The sequence below is a fragment of the Pristis pectinata genome, chromosome 25 (assembly GCF_009764475.1).
Source record: "Pristis pectinata isolate sPriPec2 chromosome 25, sPriPec2.1.pri, whole genome shotgun sequence".
Taxonomy (NCBI): Eukaryota; Metazoa; Chordata; class Chondrichthyes; order Rhinopristiformes; family Pristidae; genus Pristis; species Pristis pectinata.
The window spans coordinates 26,733,264-26,747,485 of NC_067429.1; the positions used below are offsets into that span (position 1 = coordinate 26,733,264).

General features: G+C 37.8%; 1 protein-coding gene across 2 annotated transcripts in view; it reads left to right on the forward strand.

Moving 5' to 3' along the window:
• myo1d (myosin 1D) overlaps positions 1 to 14,222 on the forward strand; it is a 427,465-nt gene that overhangs the window by 129,068 nt on the left and 284,175 nt on the right. For both annotated transcript variants that reach the window (XM_052038939.1, XM_052038938.1), the window contains exon 12: positions 13,746 to 13,816. In XM_052038939.1, the coding sequence (XP_051894899.1) occupies positions 13,746 to 13,816 (71 nt within the window). The remainder of the gene's footprint in view (positions 1 to 13,745; positions 13,817 to 14,222) is intronic.

Sequence of the window (14,222 nt, forward strand, 5' to 3'; positions counted from 1 at the left end):
TTTTTAGGACATGAATTTTTCCATTTTTATTTTTGGTTCAGCTCAGGACTTTTTTTGTTCATTGCCATTAGTGTTCACCAACACATTCCACAAACAAATGGAATTTGTCAGTAGTCTATGTGAATGTGTTGAAAGATATTTGAAGTAATAATAAAGTAAAATGAATGAAAATGTAAATTTTTACTGTCTGCTCGAAACAAGATAATTGTTTTCTTTTGCTGCCCAGATCATGTATTAATTGTGACCTGCTTTTTAAATTGTCCTCCCTCTTCTTTTCCCATTGCATTGCTGCTTTGCCCTCACCCATCAATGAGAAATGCCCTTTTGGTAAAACAGTAGTATGACCGCATGGGAGAACAGAATCACCATGTAGTTAGCCAATTTTTGTTCAAAGCTCCAATGGAATATACCAAAATAGAATAACACTATAAAAAGCACCAAAGCATGTGTTAGCTTTTATGTTCAAGAATACTTATTTTTGAAAGTTATTTTAAGATTATTCTGTACTTATGTGGAATAAATTCACATTGTAGTGCAATTGCACATGAATACTTTGAGATTTCACAAGCATTAAAATGGAAAAGGAGGGGTTCCACCATCTTGCGCTCAGCTATTCATGGGTAATCAGACCAGCTGTTGTCTTGTATTCATCCTAACATGATGCAGCTCATCAACATTTGAGCAGAGTAGAAAAAGCAAAATTAACTGATGCACTCATAAGTGTGTAACTTTTACATTGTAAGAAATCTCTTAATGTGCATTGTAATAGCAAACTAGTGGGGGTAAAGGCCAATGAGACCCTAATGACATGCATCCTAGGAGCTATCTACAGAGCTAATGGATGCATTGGTTATAAAGTACTAAATTTTCTAGATTCTGGAGCAGTCTCAGCTGATTGGAAAGTTGAAAATGTGACATCACTATTCAAGAAACGGGGAAACAAAGCAGGAGACATTGGGCTAGTTAATCTAACATCTCATGTTGAGAATGTGCTACAATTCATTATAAAAGCAGGACATTTAGAAAATCATTGGACAATCAAACAGGTTTTATGAAAGGGATATTGCATATTACAAATTTTCTCGAGTACTTTAAAGATTTAATAAACAGGAAGATTAAGGGGAACCAGAAGAAAGTGTATTCAGATTTCCAGACAGCATTCACAAAAGGTTATCACACAAGATAAGAGCACATGAGGTAGGGGTGATATATTGGCAGGGATGGGCTGTAGGTAGCAGAAAACAAGTGGAATAAATGACTCTCTTTTGGGTTGGCAATGAGTAACCAGTGGGATGGCACAGGGATCGGTGATGAAGTCTCAACTATTTATTAACCTCTACTAGATGAAGAGACCAAGTGTACTATGGCCCAGTTTGCCACTGATACAAAGATAGGTGAAAATGAAATGTTGGCCTTTATTGCAAGGGATATCTAAAATAAAGAGCAATTTTGATCCAAGGGTGCTGGCGAGACTGTACCTGGAGCACTGCATTCAGTTTGGGCTCCATATTTGAGGAATGATGTGCTTGCATTAAAGAAATGTAGATTAGATTAATGCTTGGGATGAAGAGCTTGATGTACGAAGAAAGGATGGATCAATTTGGATGCCACAGAGGTGCAGTTAGTAGAGCTGCTTCCTCACACAGCTCCAGTAACCCACGTTCAAAGCTGATCTCTGGTGCTGTTTGTGTAGAATTTGCAGGGGCCTGCAACCATGTGGTTTCCTCCTGCATCCCAAATACATGTGGGTTGGTAGGTTAATTGGCTGCTATAAATTGCCCCTACTGTGCATGTACGTGGTAGAATCTGGGAGGAGTTGATGAGAATGTTGGGAGAATAAAATGGGTTAAGGCAGGATTCGTGTAAAAATAAAAAATTTGAGTTCCGACTCAGTAGGCTGAAGGGCCTGTATCTGGTGTGTCCCTCTGATTTTCTGAATACTCATTGGAGTATAGAAGACTGAGAAGTGATCGATTGAAATGTTAGTCTGTGGGGCAATTGTAGGTGATGCTGAGAGGATGCTTTCCCCTAATGGGGGATATCTAAAACTAGGGGGCATTAATTCAGAATTAAATTACAGTTAAATTGCAAGGGAATCACTGGGTATGGCAAGAAAGAGAGTGGGAAAATGGCGTTGAGGCCAAGCTTGGATCAGCCATGATTTGATTGAATAGTGAGCCATATGGCCTACTCCTGTTCCTGTTACTTTACTTGCGCTCATTGTAAAATTCAACACCATATCTTGGGTGTTTATCTACCTCATTTATTCGTGGTGTTTATGTAACATATTGCAAATGTGGGGGCTAAAGTAGAAAGTGAGCAAGGTGCTAGGGTGGGGCTACCACAGCTGATCCTGTCATCTACAAGTACATTTTCCAGCATAAATGCATTGAAGCTACTTAAAGCCGTATCCTGATGGGAGCAGCTAATTTAAATCAAGCTAGAATTGAACCTAGGATTCTCCTTTGTAGAGCTGGTTACAGAACTGATGAAAATGTTAGTGAACTCTTCTTGTGTTATCAGATTGGGATGTGATTAGACTTGTGTGGTCTATTATGAAACCCCTCATAGGCAGTAGACAGGTTGTCATTCCACTCTTTCCTGAAGGCACAAGTTAATTCAGTAATTCAAAATACAGAAACCACAAAAAGAAAACCTGGTCTTATCCATTTGGCAAAGTGTTATGGAGGCAGTACATAAAACAAAAGGGGGAAAAAAGTAAACTTAAAGCCCAAATTGACCTTGTATTTTGTTCTTTCTTGTGAGATTGGCAAGTCTGTAAGGACAAAAGCAGTCAGTGATGTGCAAATTATTCACTCCATATCAACTACAGAGATTAGTTGACCTATTTATTGCTGGCCCAGATTTGTCAAATTAAAAAAGGCATATAGCAGTTGCATAATGTGAGAGGACTGGAGTGAAATGAGCCAAGGTTCTTTGTTATAAGATTACAGAGATGTGGCTGTATATGACAAAAACTTAGTGAGCAATATTTTTGCAACATTTGTTGGAGAGTGAGGATTTAGGTTACGATCTTCTATTTCTGTTAAAGGATCTTATATCCTTCAGTGACTAAGGAAGAGAAGCTGGCTTCCCTGGACTTCTACCATTCTTACTTGCCGACCCACCCTGGTGTTATTCAGTGCCTTTTCCAGATAAATACAGTTATAACCAGAAAGGTCAGGGGGTTGAGCTGCATCCTGGCAGGAGCAGCTAATTCAAATCAAGCAGAAATTGAACCTAGGATTCTCCTTTTGTTGAAGCTGGTTACAGAACTGATGAAAATGTTTTTGAACTTTTCTTGTGTTATCAGATTAGGATATGATTAGACTTGTGTGGTCTATTATGGTACCAGGTTTGAGCAGAATTCTTTCTCCTATTCTGTCAGGTCATAAATGGGTGCTTTATAATACTTTTAAGTTTTGCAATTACCCTGAAGAGGGAATGTCTCATCTACTCTGTAGAGAATCCTGACTAAGGCCATCTCCTAGTATTCTATGTCCTTTGGTGGTAAAGGATGTACTTCAAATAGATTCGGACATTAAGGAAAAGTAGTGGTGAAAGTAACAATCTAGAAAGAAAATTTATTTATTTGGTAGGACATGTAGAATCTGAACAAACAGGGTAATTGTTTCTGCAATCAAGCTTCTGCATCTTGAATCAGCAACCTCACTCATTCCTTCATGGAGAAGCAATAAATAATGGCCAGTAGTAGGATGGAATGGAAAATTCACTTGGGGAACTCCATTGTATCAGCTTGAGACTCATTAAATTTGATAGCATCAGAGGTTTTAGGTGGGAATGAATTGGTCACTGCTTTGGCCACAAAAGGAAACGTGATGATGTAGTGGCTGTAATGACAGTTAAGCTATCAGCAGAAAAGCAAAAAATAGCAAATGTTGTCCAGCTGAAATAAAAATAAAAATTGTTGACAAGAGTCAGCAAGTCAGGCAGCGTCCGTGGAGACAAGAACTAAGAAAGCATTACAGGTTAGGATTAGTCAAAGCATTATTTAACCATGAAATTGAAGTAGATTTCCATACAGGTTAATGCAGAAATATTAAAGTTGGTAAATTGGTTTATTGTCGCATGTACCGAGGTACAGTGAAAAACTTGTCTTGCATTCCATCCATACAGATCAATTCATTACAACAGTGCACTGAGGTAATACAAAGTAAAACAACAGAGTGTAGAATAAAGTGTCACAGTTACAAAGTGCAGTGCAGATAGACAGTAAGGTGCAAGGTCACACTGAGGTAGATTGTGAGGTCAAGAGTCCATCTTATCATACTAGGGAACCATTCAATAGTCTTATAACAGCGGGATAGAAGCTGTCCTTGAGCCTGGTAGTATGTGCTTTCAGGCTTTTGTATCTTCTACCTAATGGGAGGGGGGAGAAGAGAGAATGTTGGGGTGGGTGGGATCTTGGATTATGCTAGCTGCTCTACCAAGGCAGCGAGAAGTGTAGACAGAATCCATGGAGGGGAGACTGGTTTCCGTGATGTGCTGAGCTGCGTTCACAACTCTGCAGTTTTTGGTGGTCATGGGCGGAGCAGTTGCCATACCAAGCCGTAATTTTATTGCTCCTTTTCAGGCTGTGTTGTTTGCAGCCTCCACAATCACAGTCAAAGAAAATCAATTAAATTGAAGTGGATTTAAGTTGCCCACAAATTTGTCCAATCGTAAAATCACTAAAATGCTTGACACTTTCTGCAGGGCTGTGTACCAGAGCATAGTAATTGCTTCGCAAGCTACTGTCACTTAAGGGGAAAAATAGATTTGTTTACTGTAATTCCATCACAGAAACTTAAAAATATAAAGGATTTGATATTTTTCACTTTTTAAAAAAATTATATGCCATAACCTTTTATTTTGCACTCTAAAAATGCTTAATGTTTGCTAAAAATGCATTTCTTTCTTTCTGGCTTTGTTCTGTAAATTCTTCAGTGTTATTTGTTACTCAGTCTGATTGACAACCTCCTGATTCCCAGACACCAGCGATCCTCTTGCATCCTTGCATTGATGGCTGTCGATAACCAGCATCTGAAAGGAGAAAATCCACACCACAGGTCATTGTGGGCTTCCATTGTTTCAAGTCAGCAGCTAATGCTATTAGTTCAATGACCACAAGATCTAGGCCAATATGTAGAACATAAACATGGGACAGAACAGACCCTTCGGCTCACAATATCTACGCCAACCATGAACCCAATTTAAACTGCACATCTGCCTGCATGTTGTCGATGTCCCTCAATTCCCCTTCTGTTCATGTGTCTGTCTAAATGTCACTTGAATGATGTTATCCTATCTGCTTTCACCACTGGCAGCACATTCTAGGCATTTACTGCTCTCTGAGTAAAATAAAAACTTGCTTTGTAGTTCTCCAATAAACTTAGCAGTGTTAGGCGGCATCCATGGAGAAAAATAGATGGTCAATGTTTTGGGTCAGGACACATCTGCATCTTTTCAGCTAGATTCCAGCATCTGCATTTCTTTGCTTCTCTCCAATAAACTTTCCCCCTCTCACCTTAAACCTATTCCCTCTAGTATTTGACATTTCCACCCTGGGGAATAAAGACTCTGATTGTCTACCCTATCTGTGTGTCTCATAATTTTATATATTTTTTTATCACATCTCCCATCAGCCTCCAATGCTCCAGAGTTTGTCCAACCTCTCCTTATACCTAATACTCTAATCCAGGCAACATCCCAGTGAAACACTTCTGCACCCTCTCCAAAGCCTCGCATCCTTCCTGTAGTGTGATGACCAGAACTGCACACAGTCCTCCAAATGTGAATGGCTTAACAAAAGATACAGCTGCAACATTACTTTCCAACTTTTATACTCAACATTCCCAACCAATGATGGCAAGCATTGTTTACCACTCTGCTTGTGTTACCACTTTCAGGAAGCTACGGACTTGCACCCCAAGATACTTCTGTACATCATGGCTGCAAAGGATCCTGCCATTTACTGTATACTGACCTCTCACATTTGACCTTCCAAAGTGCAACACCTCACACTTGTCAAGATTAAACTTCATCTGCCATTTTTCAGTCCTCATTTTCAACTGGTCTATATACTGCTGAATTCTTTGACAACGTTTCTCACTATCCACAACTCTGCCATTTTTTTTGTATTATCTGCAAATTTACTAATCGGCCCACCTACATTTTCATGCAATTCATTTATATATCACAAATGGAAGAGGTCCCAGTGCTGATCCTTTTGGTGTTTAGTTTTTAAAACGAGAGGAAAACAGCATGAATGTGACCAAAGCCATCTTGAATAATCAAATCTTAATTGGATGTTTTCGATATTGTTTACAAATAAAATGGACACTAAGTAATCCCATAATGGGAATAAAAACTCTTACATGGTTTGATGACTGTTGTGTTGTTGACTAATCAAAATTGAGACAGTTGTTTAGCACTGCAATTAGTCCTATGCATTCAGACGGCAGACTAGATGAATGTCAGTGATGGTTGCTGGTGGTGTCCAGTTACCTCCATTGGAATTGCCTTATGGGCATCCAGCAAAAATGGGATTGGGGTTAGTCACAATCCCCTCCTACAACTGAGTAGCATGACAGAATGTACTAACTAAATTTGCACTTTAAAAATTAACAGCTTGGGTCATTTCGTGGAATTGTATCTCAGCAGTTGAAAGAATAGCAAAAAGCAACAAGTTATAAGGACATTTTTGTACAAACAGGATTACTAATTAAATGGCCATGCCATCATCCATTCTATATTAAAATTGCTTGAATGATAAATCACAGCAGAGAAAAAGGCTTGTGATAAATCAGATTGCTAGATCTTATAATTATGATGTGAGTTGGAAATCAATATGTAATTTCAAGATTAAGGAGCAGAAACAGCAGCCATTCTGAAACTTCTTAACTCAGCTTTTAAAGTGTCCTTAATCCTTTCATTTTTTTCTGTCTTCCATAAATTTGAGTTGGCTATTCTGCTCAGCTTTTGACTTTTAACAAACACTGAGATCTGCAAAGAACTCTACAGAAATGTATGTTTTCATCTACAACCAGTTTTAACTAAATTTATTGACGCTTGACATTTTGCTCATTTTTTAAATTGCTTGTGATACAAAATTGACCTTGTAGCATCAACTTCATGCAAGCAATATTTATTCTTATTAAGGCTTGTATTACTGTACTCTTTTGCATATGTTCGTGCTTACTGTACCATAATTCTAGCATCTACAGTCTCTTATCAATTTCTTGAGCTCAGTTCACTTGCATCCCTTGTAATACTCTTACCCAAAGAAGTATCAATTTCAATCTTGAAAGCTACAGTTAATTCTGCAGCAAAAGATTGTCCCTGTTTGAAAGAGAGTGCTATTTATTTCAGCAATAACATATAATAATAGCATAAAATTGCACAAAACTAGGCTGTTATCTGCATCTATATTATAGTTAATATGTTATGAATATACAGCAAAATTTATTTCTCTATGGATTCACTTTTGTCTATTGGAGTACTTTAAAACAGACTCAAACTGCTTAACCTCTGGGCAAGATAATGGTACTCTAATAATTGAACATGATACTATCACAATATAGAAATTGTGCCGTATGTTCCCTGCAACAAACCTCTTAAATCAGAATGCTGAATTGAAATATCCGTGAATTTCAGCATTTCTCTAAATCATTCCAAACTTCTCTGCCTGGAGATATCCATCATTTCATTTGGTTGGGATGCAGTGGTGTGGTTGGGTCATCGCTCAAGAGTGGAAAAGGTTTTAAGGACAAGCAAAATAACACTCGGATAGAAAAGGATGGGGAATTCTTTTTCTTTTTCAATATTTTTATTAATTCCAAATAGAAAATACAAGGTACGTGAAACAGAAGAAGAGACAAAATGTTACAAAATACATTGTATTGAATCACTTGAAATCTCAATACTTCATATTGATAAATGGAAATGATAACTAATTAATATTAATAAATTGGAATAATTTTATTATATAAAAGAAATCTAACCCCCACTACCAAAACCAAAGCTTTTTGGTAAGAAAAAAGACAAAAACAAAACACCCTAAAGACATAATAGTATTGGCCAATATCTGTACTTCAAGCACCAAATCAGTGGTTTTGAAAGTAGTTCAAAAAAGGTCCCCATAATATTTGAAAGTTTAGAATAGATCCAGAAATAGAGCAACGGATGGGGAATTCGATGGTGACGTTGTGTCAGTAAAGTCAATTCAAAGAAAAATTCAAGGTGTTATATGCAAACGAATGAAATGTTCTGAACATAATGACAAATTGGCACAAATGGGTTTGGATTAGTAGTTACTTCAGATGTACGGTTGCATGATGTCCAAATGTTCAGATGATACTAACTGATACCATCACGAAGGACCCTTCCCATCCAGGAATGCCCTTTTCTCGTTGCTACCATTGGAGAGGAGGTACAGGAGCCTGAAGACCCACACTCAACGATTTAGGAATGGCTTCTTCCCCTCCACCAAGAAGATTTCTGAATGGTCCATGAACACTACCTCATTTTTTTTTTTGCACTATCTAGTTATTTTGTAATTTATAGTAATGTTATGTCTTTGCACTGTACTGCTGCAGCAAAACAATAAATTTCATGTCATATAAGTCAGTGATAATAAACCTGATTCAGATTCTAAAAATAGGTGGAGGGACAGGTAGTGTTGTGGAGGCAGGTAGTCTGTAGGACAACTTGAACAGGTTAGGAGAATGGGCAAAGAAGAGCAGATGGAATACAGCATAGGGAAATGTAGGGTTATGTACTCTTGTAGGAAGAATACTATCTTCTAAATGGGGAGAGAATTAGGAAATCTGAGATGCAAAGGGACTTGGGAGTCCTAGTTCAGGACTCCCTTAAAAAAAGGTTAAAAGGTTAATTTGCAGGTTAAGTTGGTAGTAAGGAAGACAAATGCAATGTTGGCATTCATTTCAAGAGGGCCAGAATATAAAAGTAAAGATGTACTGCTGAGGATTTATAAGGCATTTGTCAGACTGCATTTGGAATATTGTGGGCAATTTTGTGCTCCATATCTAAGGAAAGATGTGCTGGCCGTGGAGCAAGTGCGGAGAAGGTTCACAAGAATGATCTGAGGAATGAAAGGTTTAACATATGAGAAGCGTTTGATGTCTCTGGGCCCATACTTGATGGACTTCAGAAGGATAAGGGGGGTCTTATTGAAACCTTCTGAATATTGAAAGACCTGGATAGAACGGCTGTGGAGAGGATGTTTCCATTAGAAGGAGAGTCTAGGATCTGAGGGCACAGTCTCAGAATGAAGGGAAGTCCCTTTAGAACTGTGATGAGGAGGAATTTCTTCAGCTAGAGGGTGGTGAATCTGAGGAATTCATTACCACTGAGGGCTGTGGAGGCCAAGTCATTGGGTGTATTTATGGCAGAGGTTGATAGGTTCTTGATTGGTAAGGGGGTTATGGGGAGAAGGTGGGAGAATGGGGTTGAGAAAAGGAAAAAAAAATCAGCCATGATTGAATGGCAGAGCAGATGATGGCCTAATTCTGTTCTGATATCTTATGGTCTTATGTTAGCTCTGAATAATCCATATCTTACTTTGAAAAGCTTCCCACTTGCCAGATGTCCCTTTATTTGCTAACAGCCTCTCCCAATCAACCTTTGCAAGTTCCTGTCTAATGCCATCAAAATTAGCCTTGCCCTAATTTAGGACTTTCATTTGTGGACCAGTCGTTTCTTCCATAACTATTTTAAGACTAATAAAATTACAGTCACTGATTCCAACGTGCTCCCCCACTGACACTTCAGCTACTTGCCCAACCTCATTCGAGTGTTGCCCCGTCTCTAGGAGGGACATCTTACATATTACTTGAAAAAACTTTCCTGGACACACTTAACAAATTCTGCCCCATCTAATTCCTCAGCACTGTGGCAGTCCCAGTCAATATTAGGGAAATTAAAATTTTCTACTATTACACCCCTATTATTCATACAATTTTCTGAGATCTCACTACACATCTGCTCCTCTAATGTATAGGCAGATAAAATGGAAAAGGAGAAAGTGCCCTTATTGTAAAAGATCATAAAAGCAACGCTGAGAGATGATCTTGGCCCAAAAGAACAGGAAGTAGGAAATGGCTAGAAATGAGGGCTAATAAAAAAGACTTGTAAGCATGTTTACAGGCCACGCAAAGAGGGAGAGTATTCATCAAGAAGTGAGAAAAGCTTGTAGCAAAGGTAATACATGGGGACTTTAATATTCAAATAGACTTGGCAATTCAAATTGGCTACAGGGGTTGGAAGGATAAGTCATACCATGCAACTTGGACAGTTTTTTGGAATGATACATCATGAAACCAGCTAGGGAAGTGGATATTTTATATCTTGTGCCCAGGCTAATTACTAAGTCAATAGTAGAATATCTTCTCATGTAAAGTGCTCACTGTTAGACAGAATTTTCTAGAGGTACAAATTAGTAGGAAACTAGTCACGAATGCAAGTAAAGCTAGTTATGTGTGATGATTGTATTGGCTTAGATTGATAAATTAGATCAAAATATTTTCTCTCATGCAACTGCAAGAGATGCAACACCTGTCCTTTCATCTCTTCCCTTCCCACCATCCAGTGACCAAAACAATCTTTCCAGGTGAAGTAGCAACTGACTTGCATTTCTTCCAATCTAGTGCACTGCATTTGGTGTTCACAATGTGGGTTCATCCACAATGGAGAAGCCAAATACAGATTAGGTGACCACTTTCTCGGGCGCCTACATTCAGTTTGCAGTGGCGAATGCTGCACTCTATTATCTCACCCTTTAAATCTCAATCCTGTGCTCATTCTGACCTGTCTATGGCCTCTTGTTCTGGTATGATGAGGCCCAATGTAAACTTGAGGAATAGCACCTCCTCTTCTGACTGGGTATGGACTCCATATATTATTGTACAACTTCAAATAATGTGTTTTCTTTGGCTGTATTAGATCTGACCTTTATAGAAAATTCTCAGCAAATGTGTATTCCATTCAGAAATATAAACATTGTGAAAAAATTGATCCATATGTTCCTGTGTTGTATGTTTCTATGATTCTATGACAGTAATAACCAAAGGGTATAAGGATAATATTAAGTTAAAAATAAAGGCATATAACCTTTCCAGGAAGATTAGAGAACCTGAAGATTGGGAGAGTTTGATGAAGCAGCAATTATCAATAATGAGAGATTGAAGGTAAACAGCATGAAATATATATTTTAAAAAATTGCAAGAGCTTCAACAGTGTAAAACGGAAGAAAGTAGCAAAATGAACATGTGCCCCATGGAGACATGATCTTGTGGAATAGTGAAATGACTGAGCCTCAGACAAGGATTTGTATTTGTCTTAAGCAACAGAAGTTGCAATGATCATGGCTGATATGGATAGGACATTAGATCTAATGACAGTAAGGAGCTGGATGTCTTAGACCTTGTATCATCACTAAAAAGAAAGTACTGTAGCAATTAAAGGAGTTAAAACTGGAAGAATCCCCATGATCTGATAACCTGCTTTTCAGAATCTAAAAAAATTTGGCTGTAAAGCTCGAGATTGCCTTAGCAGTTGTATTCCAAAATTCTCAAGATATTGTAACAATCCCAACAGATTGAAATGCGGCAAATGTAGCACCTGTACTTTAAAGGAGGGAGAAGTAAAATAAGGAACTACGAACGGCCCTATCTGGCATCCGAGATCAGCTAAATGCTGGAATCCAGCATCACCGATGTAATAAACCTCTGGGGGAAAGAAACGTAACGGGATTGGATAGAAATATCTTGCTGTTATTGAAGTGAAAATAGTGTTTGATATTGTTATTGGTTTATTTTGAGTGTGTAACCAGCCGGTTAATCATGGGGAATTATTACATGCAGTATGTTTGGATTTTTAAAAGGTTGTTGATAAGATATTACATGAGCTTGTTACTTTAAAAAGAAAGGGCTATATAGACAATTGCTTTAAGAAAAGAACCTAGAGTAAAAAAATAAGTTGTTTTTAGTTTGGCAGACTATTACTGGTGAGTTGCCGCAGAGATCAGTCCTGATATCTTAACCCTCACAATTTACATTAATGTCTTGAACCCATTCTGTATTCTTATCTAAGTTTGATATAGAACTAGGACAATGAGTGATGAGGTGGATGCGAAGGGTCTGCATAGATTAAGTAAGTGGGTAAAAAGAGTAGAATGTAGGAAAATATTGAGTCATGTACTTCGGTAGGATGAATAAAAAATTGATTTTTTTTAAACAGTCAGTGAATCCTAATGTACAGAAAGGGCATTTAGGAAGGCAAATGATACAGTATATTGGCCTTTTATTGCAAAGGCTTGTAGTACAAAAGTAAGGAAGCTTTGCTCCGATTATATCGAGATTCAGTGAGACATTAGGAACACTGATCCTAGTTTTGATTTTGCAGTGCAGCATAATTGGATTGATTTCTGGGAGAAGGGCCATGACCTGTGGAGAGATCGAACATAATTGGCCATCTCATGGAGAATAGGAGGTGATCTCATTGAGATCTACAAGATTCTGAGAGAGAACAACAGTGCTGATGCTAAGAAGATATCTCAAATTGGAGAGTTTAGCACCTGAGGGCATAATCTCAGGACAAGGGCTCAGCCATTTAGGGCTGAGATGAGAAATTTCTTTACCGAGACAGTTGTAGATCTTTATATTCCTCTATCTCATGAGGATTTTACATCATCATATTATGTTTGTTGAATGTTAAGATCGTTAGATTTTTGAACACTGAGCAAATCAGAGGATGTGGATTGGAATGGGGAAAGTCAGTAAAGCACAGGGTGAGACATGATCTTATTTAATGATGGAGCAAGCTTGAGAAACCCTATGGCCAAATCATATGTCATTTCCTTATCACCAGAAGTTGCTGTTGTCATCCAGTGTGGAGACGCAGTAATCATACGTAAAGGTCATTCTAACCGTTTTCTGACAGATGGCAAACAGCAAAGATCTGCTGTTTTGTAGATACATCTTGCAGCATGTTGTAATGAAATGACTTTACTGGCAGTGTCCTTTTCTTTCATTTCATGCATACTTGCTTTTCTGAGTAAAAACTGAGTGAGAAGTACTCCAGTAGTTTTGTTTTTGTACCGTTTTAATTCCGATTTGTTTGAAGTTGTGTGCTGAGATGTAATTATTAACAATTATACAATTTCAATCCATTTGAGATTGTGATCCAACAAAATTCTGTTTGATCATATCTAGAACTATTAGCATGCGCATATTATACCAAACCAAATGATGTTAAACTCCGCAAGATAAAGAAAATGTTAGTAACCTTCCAGTCTATACCCAATCAATTATGGAAATGTACCACTTTGAACTCTTTTGACCTTTTGATCTGCTGTTTGAACAATTAATCACAAATGACCTGATAAAATCTATGCTTTTGCTGCACAATTTTTCACTGAAATGAATTATTTATAAAGTGAATACAATTTGTTTAAACATTCAGGTGAGCATGCACTCTGATGCAACTTACGACTTAGCCAACAGAAATAGAAGCATCTTTGTATTACATGTACAAACATTGATGTTATATATTAATCTGTATTAATTTGAAAACTAATAAAAAGATTGAAAAAGATAGAAATAGAAGCATGTACTGAAACGTGATACATGCCTTAACTCCTTTGTCGTTCGTAAGATGGCTAACAAGCTATTCTAAAGAAAGAATTGATCAACATTACATCTAACAGTTTGCATCTTTGTTTTCAGCTTTGTGCAACTGACAAGACCCTGGAGTTTGAGCGGGATTTCCGGATTAAGCATTACGCTGGGCATGTTGTGTAAGTTTGGTGCTGGTATTCAGTACCTACACGAGGCCTCCATTTCCTATAGCATCTTAAATATACAGTTTATGAAGTATGTTATGTCCTTCCTGTAATACTTTTTACAAGCAAAGTAATTTTTCCACTTGGAGCAGAAAGGAATTTTTCAAATTTTCCTCCTCTTCTAATTGACCTTGGATATGTAATTGTGTCCTTCTGCCTCCTCAAAGTGATAGCATAAATCCCCACAGTCTTAGTTGCACTAAAACCTGTTTAACCATCATTTTGAAATATTGACATGCAATCAGGCCATTTAAAAATGTTCATCCTTGTGCTCAAATTCCTCCATGTTTTTGGCCGCCTTTATCATTATTCTTTTCCAATTTTACAACTTCAAGAACTCACTGAGTTCCCCCAACTCATC